The sequence below is a fragment of the Physeter macrocephalus genome, chromosome 21 (genome assembly GCF_002837175.3).
Source record: "Physeter macrocephalus isolate SW-GA chromosome 21, ASM283717v5, whole genome shotgun sequence".
Taxonomy (NCBI): Eukaryota; Metazoa; Chordata; class Mammalia; order Artiodactyla; family Physeteridae; genus Physeter; species Physeter macrocephalus.
This window is the reverse complement of record NC_041234.1, coordinates 83,033,827-83,052,038: the sequence shown is the minus strand read 5'-3', so window position 1 is coordinate 83,052,038 and position 18,212 is coordinate 83,033,827. Positions and strand designations below refer to the sequence as shown.

The 18,212-nt window shown below is 41.6% G+C and overlaps 1 protein-coding gene across 4 annotated transcripts in view; it reads right to left on the bottom strand.

Annotated features, from left to right (window-relative positions):
- The window catches only part of MID2 (midline 2), a 94,022-nt gene that overhangs the window by 60,007 nt on the left and 15,803 nt on the right, over window positions 1-18,212 (bottom strand). For all 4 annotated transcript variants that reach the window (XM_024128188.3, XM_024128190.3, XM_024128191.3 and 1 more), the window contains exon 3: window positions 6,095-6,190. In XM_024128188.3, the coding sequence (XP_023983956.1) occupies window positions 6,095-6,190 (96 nt within the window). The remainder of the gene's footprint in view (window positions 1-6,094; window positions 6,191-18,212) is intronic.

Below are 18,212 nucleotides of genomic sequence, written 5' to 3'. Positions count from 1 at the left end.
ATACAGCCACTATGGAGAACAGTATGGAGGTTCCTTAAGAAACTAAAAACAGAACTACCATATGACCCAGCAATCCCAGTGCTGGGCATATACCCAGAGGAAACCATAATTCAAAAAGACACATGCACCCCAATGTTCATTGCAGCACTATTTACAATAGCCAGGACATGGAAGCAACCTAAATGCCCATCAACAGACGAATGGATAAAGAAGATGTGGTACGTATATAGAATGGAATATTACTCAGCCAGAAAAAGGAACGAAATTGGGTCATTTGTAGAGACGTGGATGGACTTGGAGACTGTCATACAGACTGAAGTATGTCAGAAAGAGAAAAACAAATATCGTATATTAATGCATATATGTGGAATCTAGAAAAATGGTACAGATGAACCGGTTTGCAAGGCAGAAATAGAGACACAGATGTAGAGAACAAATGTATGGACACCAAGGGGGGAGGGAAGCGGTGGGTTGGGGGGATGAAATGGAAGATTGGGATTGACATATATATACTAATATGTATAAAATAGATAACTAATAAGAACCTGCTATATTAAAAAATAAAATAAAATAAAATTCAAAAAAATTTTTTAAATTTTAAAAATAAAAAGAACTCCATCTATTTCCTAACCTAGTTAAAGGAAACACGTCCATTCAGTTACCCAATCCAGAAACCTATAGATCACCCTACTATTCTCTCATCTCTCTACCCACTGCATCTAACTGATCACCAAGTCATATTGATTCTACCTACTACAAATGTGTTTTGAATTTATCCCCTGCTCCCTAGCCCTACTGCCATTGCCTTAGGTTGGGCTTTCATCTCTCCATGGATCAGTAAAAGCCACCTAACTGGTCTCTTTACCTTCAGTTTTGACCCCTGACCCTTGCTCCATCCTGCATACTACAGCCAGAGCAATCCTGAAATGAAGACCTTATCCACTTATTCACCTACTTTAAATCCTTCCATGGGTCCCTAGAGTCTTCAGGATAAAGTCCAAACACCTATGCATGGCATACAAGGCCCTTCACTATCCAGGCCCTAGCTACTTCTCCACACTCACCTCTTGCAATGATCTCACATCTCACATTCTGGCTGAACCAAACTTCCGGTGATTTCCTGAACACCTCTATGCTGTTTACCCTTCTATGTTCTCGCATGGTGTTCCCTTTGCTCCCTTTTCTCATTTTTTTGGCAAAATTCTACTCTTATTTCAAGACAATTTGATTTTTATTTCCATTTTGCAGTCCCTTCCTAAGTCCCTCAGGCAGACTTAGGTGTTTCTTTCTCTATGCTAGCTTGTCATCTTGCACTTACCTTCATTACAATAATCATCACTTCACATTATTATGTTTGACATTTTACCTGTTAAGCAAGTTCCTTGAGGTCAGGGACCATTTGCTATTTATCTCTATATACCCAGTGTATACCTAGTGCATAGTGTACCACTTTGCCCATACCATTTGCTCATTTTCACCTCCATTAATATCACTGCTCTCTGTCTCAGCAAGGAATTTATTTTTCCTCCTGCAACATTCAGCTAAAATGCATTTTATCCATTAAATTTTCCCTAATCACACTTACTTCGGTGTAATCACTCCTTCATTTTATCATGTCCTCCGTGCTTGCAGAAGAGTCCTCCAACAAACATATGTGTGCTTTAATGATTTAGATTCTATTATTGCTTCTAGCTCGACCACTCTAAAACATTTCAGGATCATCTGCTGAAATCATCCATAGTGATGTGTTTTTTTTAACTAATTTCTATTAAGACACTTATTTTTATGCTTGGAGACATAGTCAGACATTGAATCTTGCTCCAAATACCATTTCAATGAGCGACGTGAGCAGAAAGGGGAGAACTCCAAGCCACCTATGGTCTGAGCTCTAAGACTTCTGAAAGTTACTGGAGCAAAGACCTGGTGGCAAGATGAAAAGCTGAAATTCCCCAAACTAAGGGAAGCCATTCCCTCTCTTCCAGCTCATCTCCTTTCTTTTTTCTTTCTCTTAATGCTAAACAGCCATACCACCCAGCCCCTTAGAAGGCTTGAGAACAGCCAGAAAGAAATCAATCTGCCCATGGAGCTTCTGGGATGGACCAACCCATTGTCCTGCACCAGTTCTGGAGGGGAGGAAAACAGATGGCACACAAAATAGCCAGGAAAGTGCTTTAATGTGCTCCATGCCCGAAAAGTTAACAAGAAGACTAAAAAAGTAAACACAGAGGGCTATACTACATTCATCTGTGCTCCCTGTACTGCACGCTGTTTTATAAATACTCCTCTTTCTCACTAGATACTGGGTTGTCCCTAGCTAGGCTAATAAAAGTTTCTGGAGGTCATCAACAACATATGTTTCTTTTGTAGCCCCCAAATGACCTACCACACTGAGTACATCGCGTTTGCTCAAGACATGCTGTTGCCTGACTGATTACTAAGTATTTAACCATTTTTCTTCCCCTCAATATTTTCCGGAATGCTTATTTATTCACAAAACCATGCAGACTTGGAAGCCAAGAGGAACTATTCATCTGTTGGTATACATTTTCCCTTGGCTATGCATTAAACAGAGATTTCCTTTGGAAATGTAAGCAAAAGATGCCTGATGAGACGGGACAAAGAACTATATATAGAGATCAAGTGGCCAGAGTAGCAAGGTCAGAGCATGCCCTTCCTTAACCAGATTAAAGGAGTCTTGGGCCTGCCTCTCCCTCCTTCCCATGTTCTCCAGCCCCGACAGAAAATATTTTCCAGCTGCCTATCCACTGAATTCTGAAAGCTGGGCAGTGACTCTAACAGGCTGCGTTACCAAAGAATTCAGCTAACAAATCTGTGGTGATCCTAATCTCTGTTTCTGTAATAATAGGAAGACTGCAGCTTTGTTTACTTTCTGAGGAGAATAGAGAACAGGGAGAAAGAACCAGGAGAGGGAGGCAGTATTTATGGCTCTTTTATGAAAAGTCAATCTGTGACAAAAACATTTGCAGACAGTCAGGAAGGGGAACAGGTTTGGCAGGAAAATAGCCTATTCTAGTTTTCTCAGAAGTGCCTTAGCTGGTATCCTCCACCCCCGCCCGATGTGAAATGCCTGGTTTACACTGTGAATATAGTCATTCCCGACAGACAAATCTGGATTAGATCAAATGAAAAAAATTCAAACCACCCCTTAATGTCTGGCTTGCATGAAAGTATCCTACTATTTATTTCATTTTATAAAATATTTATAAGCATTTATGAAGTCTCAAATCTCTTCTTTAACTGCATTTCTAATCCCGGGGCTTGTCTTGAAGCCTTCTGGACACACAGGCTCTGTGCTGAACGAACATAATAAGTACCCTGGATTCACCCTATTATTATGGAGAAGTTAGGGCACATCCCTAACCTTTCAGAAGGGATGATGTCATAGAGCACAGCCATGGCCTTCCATAAACCATCCTGTAGGGCCCCTGTCAAAGAAGGAATCCTAAACTGAATAAGACCATGGAGTTAACTCCCAAAATACACTCTCGCCCTTGACATGTAATGCAGTATCTCAAGATTCTTTCCCAATTCTCAGTTAACATTTTAATTCCATTGTCTGTATTTCTTGCACATGTGTATCTACATCAGGGTGGATCTGTATAACATGTAAGCCCCCAGAGGGTAAATACTGTGTCTATGCTGTTTTCTTTGTACCTCGTACAGTACTATTCATAAGTAAGTATTAATAAAAGGTGACCTTTTGTGTATCAGAGGAGACGATTGGCCGAGGATTAGTAAGCATCCCTGAGGGAGTCTCTTAAACCCCTCCTTTGCTGGTTGCCATGGGGCTACTTTTCCCACCTACTTTGCTTACATTTGGCACCACTAGTGTCATCTCCTGAAGGCTCAAGCAGGAACACTAACTTCAGAAAGGCACTGTGAAAACATCACCTATAACCTAGAGGACCAGGATGAGTCCTCCTTCACTAACACAACGATGCACTGTTTTATGAGACTAGCTCCTTGCCACTTGAAAAGAGTAGGGTCCTGAATCATAAAGGTTTGATTGGTGCGATGGGCTGGGAAAGGTTGGAACAGGGCTATGTTTGGGTAAGGCTGGCCAGAGTGATAAGCTCCCTGGCTGGGGGCCTTGCTGCTCTGCCCCTGCCAGTGCCCAGCCCGGCGGCTCTGGGAAGGGCTTCCCAGAATCCTTCCTGAGCTGTGCCGTTTTCTCAGGGGACTCCCAGCCAGCCAGCCGCCAGCGCGGGCCGGGGGGGGCGGGGGGGGGGCGGTGCAGTGGGGGGTGGGATGATAAGATGTTAGAGAGGTGCTAAAGTGAATAAGCAATGAAAATAAACTGCTTACTTTGCTAATTTGACTACAACTTGCTCTCTACTTAAATAACTTTTTGATGAGAATGAGGAAGTGATGATTACAATTTCTAACCACATTTTATTCACTATGAGATGTTGCCCCACCCTCAATCATGTAAATTTTAAACCAAGGGATTTCTTATCTTGTCTCCTGCTCACAATACTTCCTTGTCTCTTCACCAGTGTGGGTTTCTCATGCTGTAATCTAACAGCATAATCAGAAGCTTTGATAGAGTAGAACATAAAGGGATTCTGATTAGCTGAAAACCACTCTAAAATGCCTTCTGTTTTGCTTCTCCCCTCTTGGAAAGGATGAGACCGAAGAGAAAAAGAAAAGAATAAAGAAAGCAACCATTCATAGAATCACGACTTGAGAAATCTGGAAGTGACACTGAAGGTCATGTATTCAGTTCAATCCCTCATTTTATAGGTGAGGACACTGAAGTTGAGAGGCTAGATGACTTACTCAAGTTCATACTACCAGTTAATGACAGAGTCAAGTTCAGAAACCAATTTTCCAACTTACATTCCAGCATTCTTTCCATTCCTTATGCTTCTTCCTAAATTCCCCACCCCATTCCATAATCTCACACCTGAGTTTAACTGGTATCCTGTGTACTCTACCTATAGCACCAGTCTCTTCCACAAATGGAGTGCCCAGCAGGGATTAAATTGCTATGGTATGCTCATCATACAACAACAGTCTACTTTAAGAAACCCAATACTTTAAGATATCCAAACAATCAGGAGTGGTTACTTATATAAGAAGATTCTTTGCCTTATAAGAAGACTCTCCACATTCTCTTAAATAGGACTCCCCAGGGGGGATTAAGAGATGAGATCTTAATAAAATTATTTTATTGCTTAAAATAAAATAAACTTGAACCATTACATTTTCTGTCCTACAAGTAAGATTAGAACTAGACTATCAGGTTATAAACAGAGACATTTTTATCCAACCACTGCCCATGAGGAGTCCTGTATAATATTTTACCCGACCCTGTTTACACTTTAAGCCCTACCTACCATCACCTCTTCAACAAAATCAACACAAAACCAAATGCTATGGCTGAAGTTTCACACTCTTGCAAAAAAGAGAGAAATAACATCTTTGTTTTATTATGTCCACTTTTGAAGAGGTCGACTCCTCTTGTAGGCTCTGTTCTGAGATCTGATGTAGATAACCTCATACTGTACAACACCTGATAATTCACAGATAAATCTAACACAGATATCATTTGTTGATGACAAGGATAAGTGGAAAGGCGATGAGTGAGGACCAGGTAAGGTGCATGGGGAAGAAGGGAGGAGAGGTTAGGAAGAGGAGAAGCAGTTCTGATAATATTCTTATAGAAACAATATTGCACTGAACAAACCTCACTCTACCCTGAGGACCTGGGGTTCCCAACTTCCCTTACTCCCTAGCAATCTTTTTAAGGAGCTAGGATGTTCAGTCTGATGAAGAAAGAAACACACTTCATGCTGGGTTCTCACACCACCTGCTATTGGAAGAGGAGAAGGGATTGCCCCTGGGACTGACGTCTCCCCAACCCACCACCACCACTTATTTTTTTTTTTTAAACAATAGCTATCTGCCACTTTTCTTGGAACAAGCATCCGAAAGGAATGAGACTTCTTAAAATTATCATTCAGCCCTTCACTCCAAATGGCCGAGCTACACTCTGACAAAACAAGTCCCCCCCAGAAGGATCGCCTGATCCAGGTTCTTCGAAAGAATGACAGATATTTCTGTTACATACCTCAACCTGCTGGCAGATCTGTATTAGCTTGGCCATTTGATTTTCTAGTTCACTGTTGCGCTTAACCAGGTTGGTGAGGTTCATCTCCAGAGTTTGCTGCCATCGCAGAGTATGAAGCCAGAGGGAAACAGGGAAGAGGGGAAAAAAGAAGAAATTTTCAATGAGTTTGAGACCCAGTATCACGTGGAAATCAGTCAGTCAGTCAACAAATATTTCAAAGATTCGTTGCACATGGGCCAAGCACTGTTCTAGGTGCCGATTAATAATGCTGTACATCGTGACTTTGTGAATGTAGGAATTTAATGACATTAAAGCAACTTTATGTTTTCTATAATATTTTTTAACTTTTAAAAGTATTTCATAGTCAATATCTCATTTTGCCCTCATAGTAATCCTGTGACATAGGGAGAACAGATTTTATTCTCTCTTTTTTTACAGATGAGTTGACTAAGAAAACTATTATTTATTGAACAATTACTACTTGCCAGACACTATGCTAGGCGATTTCATACATATCATTTAATAATCATGACAGCCTATGAAGTAGGAGATGTCAGCATTTTACAGATGAGAGAACTGAGCTGCAGAGTGGGCTTAAAGTGTTTTGCACCGTCATATAATTAGTATGTAGCAAAGCTAGGACTGGAATCCAGGTCTCTAGTCTTCAGATACAGCTTTGCCCCAGTATTCCATGATTTTTTGGTCTTTGTTGATAACACTTTATATTTATCAGTAGGTTCCTTCAGAAAAAAAGATGGTATTTTCAGTGTGGAATTCATCAAAATCTAGTGTTGTATCTCACAGCTTCCCTCCTTTGGCACTAAGCAATAGCCTACAGAAATGCCAGACTTCAAAATGCAAAGCCTAGCTGTATGTATCAAGACAGGACATCCATTGTTTACTGCTGTTTACTGGGACATAGATCCTTTTAGGGAAACATTAGCAGCGCTTTGCAAATCTGTTTATTATAACATAGTTAAAACAGTACTAAGACCTCCTCGCATATTTTCAGTTGAGCAAGCTACTCTCTTACATTCCCCATGTGAAAAAAATAGAATGTTATTCACTCTAGATTGGTAATGGGCTTTTTTTATTCCTCCTCATTTCCAAGTCTTCAGCTCTGACGGCTGCTTCCTCCAGGACCTGCCCCAATATCCACTCCTCTCTCAGTCACCATCCCAACATCCCCACAAAGTCTGTTCCAAATGGAATACCCCAACTTCCTGGCCCTTATTCTGCTAGCACAGCATTCCTTCCCTTGGTTGTGTTCATTGCTTCATTGCTGTCTCCATGGTTCCTACGGTTTATAGTTGTTCAAAGTGCATGTTTTGGGTGGGGCGGTCACGGGGGAGAGGGGGCAAGGGATAGTGGGAAGAAGGGGAGAGGACTCGTGTTGGCCCCTTTCTTCTCCACTAGGTAGCTGTGGCTCCTTAGTACCCTTGGCACTGTCCCATGAATCCATCCCAGAGGAGTATTCCCACAGATATATGTATTTCTAGGACAGGCAGTCTGATCTCACTTGTTCTTAATCTGGATTATGAGAATCAGCTTAATCTCTGCTTCTTGCCAGATCTCGCTTGGTTTCTTTGGCTTTATGCCCACGCGAGTGATTTTTTCACCATTTATTCCATTTGTCTTGGCTTGGATACTGTGTCTCCCCTGGCCTTCTTTAACTCCACCACCATCTCAGTCTGTGGTCTTCTCCTTAGCAAGGAAAAAGGGAGAGAAAAAGGAAAAACGAAGGGCTGCAATTGTTGATTTGGACATGAGTTCTAAGCTAAGTAGATGTCAGGGGAAAACAAAGAAAGGGCAGTTCGGAGATTTAATACAAAAGGTATTTCATTTGTACTTAATACAAAAGGTATTGAGCACCTACTCTATTCAAGGTGCTTTTGAGCACCTACTCTATTCAAGGTGCTTTGACTTCAGAGATAAAGAGGAGGTGAAATTACGCTGGGTCTTGAAGGATAAGCAGGATTTGAATAGACAGAGATGGAGGCGGGCAGGGCGTTGCAGGCACAAGGAGTGGCGTAGGACATGTCCAGGGAACAGAGTTGAGTTTGGCTAGAACAGAGGGTACAAGAAAATAGAGGGGCACAGGCTGGAAATGGAGACAGAGGCCCTGTTATGAAGCTCTTAAATGTCTAGGTGAGGAGTCTGTACCTATTTTTGAAAGCAGTAGGGGTTTACCAAAGGCTTTTGAGCAAGATAATGACATAATCAGGGCTGCATTTCTGAGATCAACCTATGTGGGGACGACTAAAACAGGAGAGCCTGGGGGCAGGGGCACTGGTTAGGAGAGTGCAATATGCAAAGCAGTTGGTAATGCAGATCTGGGCCAAGCTAAGAGGATAATGGAGAGAAACATGTTTCAAGAAAGGATTTGTCACTCTCAGATACGCAGAGAGCGCAAGAAATACGAAGCCTGAGAAAAGGCAGCTGGATTTGGTAATTAGAGGTCACTGGTGACCTTTGAAAAAGGAGTTTCAGTAGTTTTGGAAGCAAATGCCAAACTGTACAGGGTTAGTATGTCAATAGTGACGATGTGGAGGCTACCGGTCTGGACTCCTCTTCAAAAATTCAAACGTAAGGTGAATATGATGGAGCTGTAGTTTGATGAAAAGGTCCAGCTCAAGTTAGAGAGCGGGCATGCGTAACGGGCCCAATCAGTGTGTGATTTCCTCCCACAGAGTGGTCCAGATTCCTAGATCAATGGAAATTCCATGTCTCACAAATGAGTTTATGGACATATTAGGTAAATATAATGTAGACTGAGGAACTCAGAGCAGATACAGTGTAAGAAATCTGTGTTTCAACTGTAATGTGTTTTCTTTCAAACATGGGATTCCAAGGGGAGAATGTTTTGTAACAAGTGTATGCAACCTGTTGCAACACTTGTCATGAAACTGATATCTTATAAATAATTCATAATGCAGAGCAGGACTAAAGTCCCTGCTGTGTGTTCCTCATTTGTGGCCCGCAACTGAGACTCACAGCTTCTGTAAAGCCACTGAAAACAAAAATTAGGGCTGAACACGTAATTCGGGGTCTGGTTACACTATGGACCTTGGGTCTCCATCACAACATTATGGCAAATGGTTATTTTCCTCTGGCCCCCTAGCGATTTGCAGAATGCCAGCACATTTTAACAATCCAGAACTAGAACTGACAAGATGACTCTAATTTCATCTTTACTTCATTAATATGAAAAGGCTTTGAAAAATAAATCTTTGGCTAATGAAAACACCATCTGTTGATGGCTTTTTGCCACTGTTTTCTTACATTACGAGACATAATTTGAGGGAAACACCGAACATTTACTTACTCACTTCCTATTCATTTACCAGGAATTAAAGCCTCCTCTCAAGCTGGAATTGATTCTCAATAATCACCATATGCAAAGGGAAGCAGAGAATTGAAGCAATTATGCAGTTGATTTCCTCACCCTTCCTTATCATGCTTAGCCCTGACGAATCATTTCGAACTAGAAATTCTGGGCCACTCTAGGTATGAATGATTTCATTGATTTGGCCAAGTCATTATCATGTCTATACGCAGACTAAGTAAACAGAAAGGATGTGTGTGTGTGTGTGTGTGTGTGTGTGTGTGCGCGCGCGCGCAAAATTTTATGTAAAACTAAACACGTCTCTTTGTTGTGCTGTTGTGGTGGTTGTTCGGTTGTGAAGAACCGGTTTGCTGTGCTCTTTTCTCATGCAGTCCACTTAGTGACTGGGCCAGGCTCCTGCCCAAGCCTAGTTAGTGCAGCTTTGTCAGAACACTTGAACTGTGACAACGAGAGAGCCCAGGTGGCAGGGGAGATTGGAACAGAGATATCTGCCGGGAGGAAAGTGGACAGGAGGTCGGCAGGGAGAGCAGGATGAAGCTCCCATTTCCCTACTGCAGGAGGTTACCTCTGGGCCCTTCTGTGCTTCCCTGTGCGAAGGTTAGAGAAGCCATTTCAGCTATGAAACCGTGAGACCCTCCACACCTCCAGGTGACTACATTGTTAGAGCTCTCACAGAATTGTACATGTGTCTAAACAGCACAAAGTGAGGGGAAGATTTGGCTGATTTGCATAATTGAGATTTTAAAAGGCCCAAGTTAGCTAAATTGGCAGTCTGCACTGATTCCATTTTTATCCAAGTTCCACTTCATTTGTGTCATATAGACTTGGCCTGTTTGTGTTCCATTATACCCTTCCCAAAGAGGAAAATGTTTTGCTATTTCTGAGAAAGCTAGGCACAGGCTATTCTTCTTCCAGACAGCTTCCCATAAAAAGAAATGGTTTCACTAACACTCTCAAATAATTGCTGGGGTTTTTTTTTTCACTTCTTTAGACACAGGTTATTTCAGATAACTTTCTCATTGGCTCCCTGAAGAAACCTAGCTACACGTCCAAACACCAGCTCTTCACTGAAGCCAGAGAGTCCCCTTATGGCACACACTTGACTGTGATCTTCATATGTCATGCTCCGGGAAGGCACACGTATTCACACATGTATGAGCACGCTTACATACACCTACCTGACACGGCGAGTCTTGAAGCCTAAAAAGGGGCAGAGCCTTTCTGTTTGTTCTATTGAAACATGTGTTATTGCCATTGAATGCCTATATTCTCTCTTACTTTCTACAAGGTACAAGGTGAACATTATCTAAAACTAGACAAGATCCCAACTGTTTTGATGTGGGAATTGAACCTTGAAGGTTTCGAAGAGAAGTGAAGGGAAGAAGGGCCAACCCACCCCAAACCCGAGCCTTCCCAATTGACAGAAGACAACTTCATCTTTAAAAATACTCGGGAGCCAGTGACCCCATTACTATTCTTTGACAAGCTCTTTTTTGACATCTTGTCTATTCACTGATGTTCCCAGCTCTTCCAAAAGCCAGTAGCCAAAATCTTAGCACACTTCTGGGGTCACATTCTGCCTTCTTTTTTTAACTGCTTGTCTTAAAATACTTACTTTGCTTTTGCTTCAGTCTGTCACTTTATGTATCAATTACATATGGCCTTTCAACAGCAGAACACACCATCTGGTCCACAAACTGAAGCCCACACCCTTATGCCTGAGTTTATTCTTTCCCCAAACATTTATTCGCTGTTGTACAGACACGGGCTATGTCCCAGAATGAGATGCAGGTGACATACTGGAGGTATGAGGTCTACTCTACCTGAGGTTTGCTGGGGAATCACCAGACTGGTCTTCAAGCCAGGTGAAACAGGTGGCCAGCCCTCCTCTTCTCAGAAGGTTCTGAAATCATCCAGCAAAGATACACCCTCTCCCAGTCCCCTTATCAGAAATGTTACACAAACAATCCCACATTCTTTTCTTTTCCTTCTGTTCAGGTGCATAGCATGGTTAAATCTCTAGCTTAAATGTATAAATTATTATTTGGACCTTCGAAAATAAAACCTATACTAAAAACCTAAATCCAGTGTTCATTTTGATAATATTGAGCTGAAACCACTCTACTTTCCCGGAGGCCTCCATATTGTATTCCACTTGCACGATTCCTCTTCGGTTCCTGCCTCTCATACACATCCTCCCCTTTCTCCTTCACTTGCCCTTCCTCTCTGTCTACCTTCTAGAGGAGTGTGCTGCAAGGCTCACTCCTCAGCCTTCACTCAGCTCCCTACTGCCTGGCTCTACCTCCACGCTAAAGACCCTCAAACCTATGTCTCTGGCCCTGATCCTTCGGCCACCACAAAGGCCTGAATTTCAACCCCTTCTGGAACACTTGCCCTTTCAGTTCTGAGAGTGCCCCATGCTCTATCTCCACCAGATATTTGAACAAACTATTTTCTCTGGACTAGAACACTCCCTGTCCCTGACCCCATCCCTGTCCCCCAACTAGGGGTCCAAAACGCCGCCCAAAGTCTCTTCTGATGCCCCTGCTATGCGCTCTCACACACACACACACACCCCCGCCCCGTGCCTCCACTGCCACAGGACTCACCACACTGTCTTGTAACTGTGTCCTCACTTGTCTGCCTCTGCACACTACGCTGACACCTCCACCAGGGTTGGGATGTGCTGTCTTTATCACTGGAACCGCAACCCCTTTTCTAGTGCTTGGCACCTTCAGACTCAAGTCTGAAGTCATCACCCAAAACTGCTAGTCCCTTCCTAATTTCCCTATTTCTGTGCCCGATACCACCATTCTTCAAGACATCTCCTCCTCAAAAATCATTTTTTAATTCTTTCTCTCCATCATCTATAACCACGACAGTCGTTCTCCAAGTCCTGTCAATTCTTTCTTCACAGTCTCTCTCCAGTTGGCCCTCTTCTCCAATGAATTCATTTATGATTCCCTGCTTTTGAGCTCAATGACTTCCTTTCACTGACCCTTCCTCTGTGCTTCAGAGAACCCTGTGCAAACCTCTGCCATGGCACTTACCATACTGAATTCGAAGATGTCCTTACCTATCTCCCTTACTGAGCTTTGAGCTCAGTAAGGCGGGCACTGTGCCTTAGTTCCTGTGTCCCCAGCTCCTACTACAATGACTTGAACAATTTAAGTGTTTAATAAACAAATTGCATGTTCATTAATTGTTTTTTAAATGGATGAACTGAGCCCCTGGCCTAACTCCCTGGGGCTACAGTTTAAGTTCTTGTCTGGTCCATCTTCAGGGGAGATAAAGAACAAGAGAGTACCTCATTATATCAACCCTTCATGAACTTGAGTGTCATTATCACATTTTCCCCTTTAAACCTCACTTCTTTGGGTTCAATAATTCTTGTTTCTCTAATCTTTCTTCACCTATATTATACTTCTGTAACATGTTCTCTTGCCCAATAATAACAGACAGGATTTTCATCCACCCAAGAACAATCTCTGAGTCAATGTTTTGTAAGCTGTTCTCAGACTGATGATTGTTAGCTCTTTCAGATGTTGATGAGGAGGAGACTTGGGACAAAGAAATAAAAGAAAAACAGAAAGATAAGAACACAGGTAGTTGGAGTATCCACTAGCTAAACTTGCTCTCAAACCTAAGAAACAAAAGAAAACATCTTCCAACAGAGAGTCCTGTTAATACTATGTGAGAGTAGAGCCAGAGAATCAATACAATTATTGGAGGGGGGAAAGGGGGGTTCAAATGAGTCTTAGCACACAGTTCGAGTAGAAATGGAATAAAATGCATCTTTTACCCTCTCACACACATACAAAACATGTACAGATTTATACATATTATAAGTAATGGGGAGCAAGTCTTGGACAATTAAGAGACCACAGAGAAGCCAGATCTACAAGCAAGAATGATTTTACGATTGTTGAGCTGAAGGCTGGTTTTGCTGAAAAACCCCATGACAGATATTACGCCCACGCCATGCACACACGTCCACCACCATACCTTAGAGAGTCCAAATCGAGACACAAATGCTTTGCTCCTATAATATTTAGCTACTGTGATTCAGTACCTAAGTGAGTGAAAGTGAGAAACAACTTTTTCTGTTCCCTCAGCTATGGTAACCCACCCTAGTCTCCACTGAAGATTGGTCTCATCATGAGGCTCATTTATTAGGGAGATCCCTAGTCTCAGGATAGGTTCTACTGAAGCCCTAACTCTCCCTAGGGTGACCACAGAAAACTTGCCCTACACTCATGGCCCCCTCATACCCAAGTTATCCACAGATAAGCCCACAGAAGACTAACACAGGCACTCTCTCCTCCTCACACACAGTGACACACATTTATAGATACACGTAGACACACACAGATTAAATTCTCAGCCACTCACCCATGCAGAAATACACACACTTGTGTATAATGGCACATACACATGTATGCAAATATGCCCTCTCTCAACCCAGTCTCTCATAAATATATTTCTCCTTCCTTCTCTTATACTCATATTCATAGTGGTTCAGAAACAGTCAAATGTCCATTGGTAGATAAGTTGAGAGGGTATCTGTTTTGGCAGACAGGAGTGGGTGAGTAGACAAACGACTGGGAGAAGGGTGGTGGCTGAGTGAGAATGGGTGGGTAGATGATAGAGTGACTGAGTAGGAAGAAGGACAAGTGACCAACTACGATAAGATTCTAGAATAACATATTTTCCAACCTTTTGACTCTCGTTGCGGTTTTCCTTTGAATATTCTCCAAGTCTCATATCTCCCTTCTCTTTGGCAATCTTTAGCTCTCTCTGTCTCAGTCTCTCTTTGTGTGTGTGGTGTGTGTATTTTACTTTCCCATAACAAAAAAGCTTACTCTAATACCAGGTAATATTTTATAACAACAAGACCGCTGATAGGTAAATGTAACTACATTTAAGAATTATTTGTAGGGGCTTCCCTGGTGGTCCAGGGGTTAAGAATCCGCCTGCCAATGCAGGGGACATGGGTTCGATCCCTGGTTGGGGAACTAAAATCCCACATGTCGCGGGGCAACTAAGTCCGAGCCACAACTACCGAGCCCGTGTGCTCTAGAGCCTGCGTGCCACAACTAGAGGAGCCCACACGCCACAATGAAGAGCCCACGCACCGCAAAGAAGAGCCGGCATGCAGCAATGAAAGATCCCGCATACCGCAGTGAAGATCCCACATGCTGCAACTAAGATCCAATGCAGCCAAATAAATGAAGAAAGAAATAAAGAAATATTTTTAAAAAAGAAACAGACATTTCCAATATCTTTAAAAAAAAGAATTTGTAGTAATGAATTTGTGGAAATGTAATGAGATAAAGAAAACGTACTTGTTTATTCCTTTCAGGAAATTCCTCTATTCCCCCTGGTTTTCATCAGCTATATTTTTGGCAGGCTGTGGGCATGGAAATGTGAAGCCATCACTCTCAAAGAGAATTACAATAATCACATCTGATTTATACAGATGTCACCATGGGGTTAGGCAGTTGGAAAATCCAGCAATCAAAATGGATAGGCACCTAAAATTAAGGACATATAGTACTTTTGCTAACACTGTGGTTTTTAACATTATCAGTAGTTCACAGGAGATTTTTCTCCCCAGACTTCTAAGGTATTCATAATGGTAAGACAGCTTTATATCTTATGAGTATGGAAACAAGCTATAGATGCTGGTATACTTACTGCAAATCCATTACAAAGATTTAATTCACTTGGATTTCTTGAGCACATACTATGTGTGTCAGACACTAAGGAAGACATTGGAGAAATAAAAGACATTGTGCCTGGCCCCCAAAGAATTTATGGTATAGCTGGGGTATGTTGGAGTGGCCTTGTGGGATTTTAATTGAGCACTAAAGAATAGGTAGGATTCCTAAGCAGGCCAAGAGAACAGTATGAGTGAAAGTTAAGAGTCAGGAAAGAGAGTAGTATGTTTAGCAGACAGTTAGGTTAGACTGGACAGGTGAAGGTAACATGTTTGAGAGTGGCAGGAAGAACAGACAGCTGGGCAAGCATGAGCATGAGAACCAGGTTGTGCAGAACTTGGAATATTGAGTTGAGATCTGTCACCAATAGAGAGTCACCCAAATTTGACCTCTTTTATAAAGCCACATTTATTAATACAATAATATCAGTCTTTTCTAAGGGGAGGAAGTCATGTGACAATGAAAAATCTAAAATGTGAAGCATTAGAAACGCAACACAGATCATGAACGAAGATATATATTGGGAGTCGTAAATGAAAAGAGAATAGAGAAAATAGTTACTCTGATAGGCCTTACAACTGTAATAACTGTCATAAACACAATTATTCTTTCAAATTGAAGAACCACTGGTAGCCTTCTGAAGGATATTTAGGTAGACTGGACAATTAACTAAGGATAATAAACTATACTAAGTATCCCAAACCCTCTATTCCATTTTGAGTACATGTTAAGATGACAGGCTGGCTTCTGGTTATTCTGACCTTTCATCTATAATGTAATGATCTGTTTATTCTTTATTGAACAAATAAATATTACAGACCACTAATCCTAATCAGGGATTAGTAAAAAAAAGTGTAGTTATAAACGCCAACAATGCATCTCCAGAAGAAAAAAGTACAAACAAACACTGTATCAGTCACTGGCCAGAAAGTCAAACCCCTTTCCCTTCTCCTGTAGGACTCCCGTGCTCCTCTCAGGGCCAGGGGAGTATGCTCAAGGCCATCTCCCCCATAGCTTCTGACAGCTGGCTTTCTCCTCTCTCCTTGGGGAAGAATCAAGCAGATTAAGGGGATAATCCTAAATGCTTTTCTAAATTAAAATTAACTCAAAGAAGTGAGGATATGTGACGCTAAAAGTCAGACTTCCTCTCTGCTTAATGTGGAGAACTAATATCCTTTTATACTTGGCACCAAACCAAAGTGACTCCTACCCCACTCCATCCCCCTCTCACACAAGCAGCACCTCCCTCTCCCCCCTCAAGGCCCAAGATGTTCCAGACAACATAACAAACCACACGGTTGGGAATGATTCATATGTTTCCACTCTCTGTCCAAAAATGAGCAAAGAAGTTTCCACTTAATTTATAATCTGAATTTTCTGCACATTTCCTAAAAACTTAAAGGGGAACGATTCAAAACTTGGCCTCTCTTTCTCCAAAAATTACTGATTAGTTACAGAGTAAAGGATCTTTTGGTAAAATACTTTTGTGTTCCATCTATCCCTGGAAACAAGGACTCTAGCTGCACGATGCCAAATATCTAATCAATCATCCAATGTTTTCATGTTTTCGGATGTTTTCAAAAAGCTGGTGCTCTGTAGATACAGGCTTATTCTATCCAGTCTTTTGTTATCTCAACAGTACATATGGATACAGATTTTTCTGTTTGGAATATTTCTCAAGGCCAATGCCTTATTATAGTTCCAACACCTGCAAATATTTGGCAAGAGATTGTTCTACCTCTCCATGTCCCCCACTCTTCCTGCACCCCGCCCCCACCTCTTGCCGTTAAAAAGCTGTAAGTTTATACTATGTCTTTTCCTTGATGCTGTTAACCGTTTATCTGTGATCCATGAAATGTGCAGTTGCTGGAGCATAAAAGTAAGTTTCAAATCACATTTCACAGGGAAAATTTAGGTCCAAAACAAAGTGGCAGGAGGCTGCAATAGAAAGGGTACTTAATTCAACTCAGCTCTAGAAGCTGAGTTCCAGTTACAGTTCTGGGACTTTGACCAAATTGCTTAACCTCTCAAAGCCTCCATTTATACACTTTAAAGCGTAGGGCTTCAACTAGACCAAGTCCAAAGCCTACCATCCTGGGAGTTTAAGAATTGCAGCCACTAGATGACATGATACTATACATAGAGAATCCTAAAGACTCTACCAGAAAACTACTAGAGCTAATCAATGAATTTGGTAAAGTAGCAGGATACAAAATTAATGCACAGAAATCTCTTGCATCCCTATACACTAATGGTGAAAAATCTGAAAGAGAAATTAAGGAAACACTCCCATTTTACGACTGCAACAAAAAGAATAAAATACCTAGGAATAAATCTACCTAAGGAGACAAAAGACCTGTATGCAGAAAACTATAAGACACTGATGAAAGAACTTAAAGATGATACAAACAGGTGGAGAGATATACCATGTTCTTGGATTGGAAGAATCAACATTGTGAAAATGAATATACTACCCAAAGCAATCTACAGATTCAGTGCAATCCCTATCAAACTACCAATGGCATTTTTCACAAAACTAGAACAAAAAATTTCACAATTTGTATGGAAACACAAAAGACCGCAAATAGCCAAAGCAATCTTGAGAAAGAAAAACGGAGCTGGAGGAATCAGCCTCCCAGACCTCAGACTATACTACAAAGCTACAGTACTCAAGACAGTATGGTACTGGCACAAAAACAGAAATATAGATGAATGGAACAGGCTAGAAAGCCCAGAGATAAACCCATGCACGCATGGTCACCTTATCTTTCATAAAGGAGGCAAGAGTACACAATGGAGAAAAGACAGACTCTTCATTTAGTGGTGCTGGGAAAACTGGACAGCTACATGTAAAAGAATGAAATTAGAACACTTCCTAACACCATACAGAAAAATAAACTCAAAATGGATTAAAGACCTAAATGTAAGGCCAGACACTATCAAACTCTTAGAGGAAAACACAGGCAGAACACTCTATGACATAAATCACAGCAAGATCCTTTTTAACCCACCTCCTTGAGAAATGGAAATAAAAACAAATATAAACAAATGG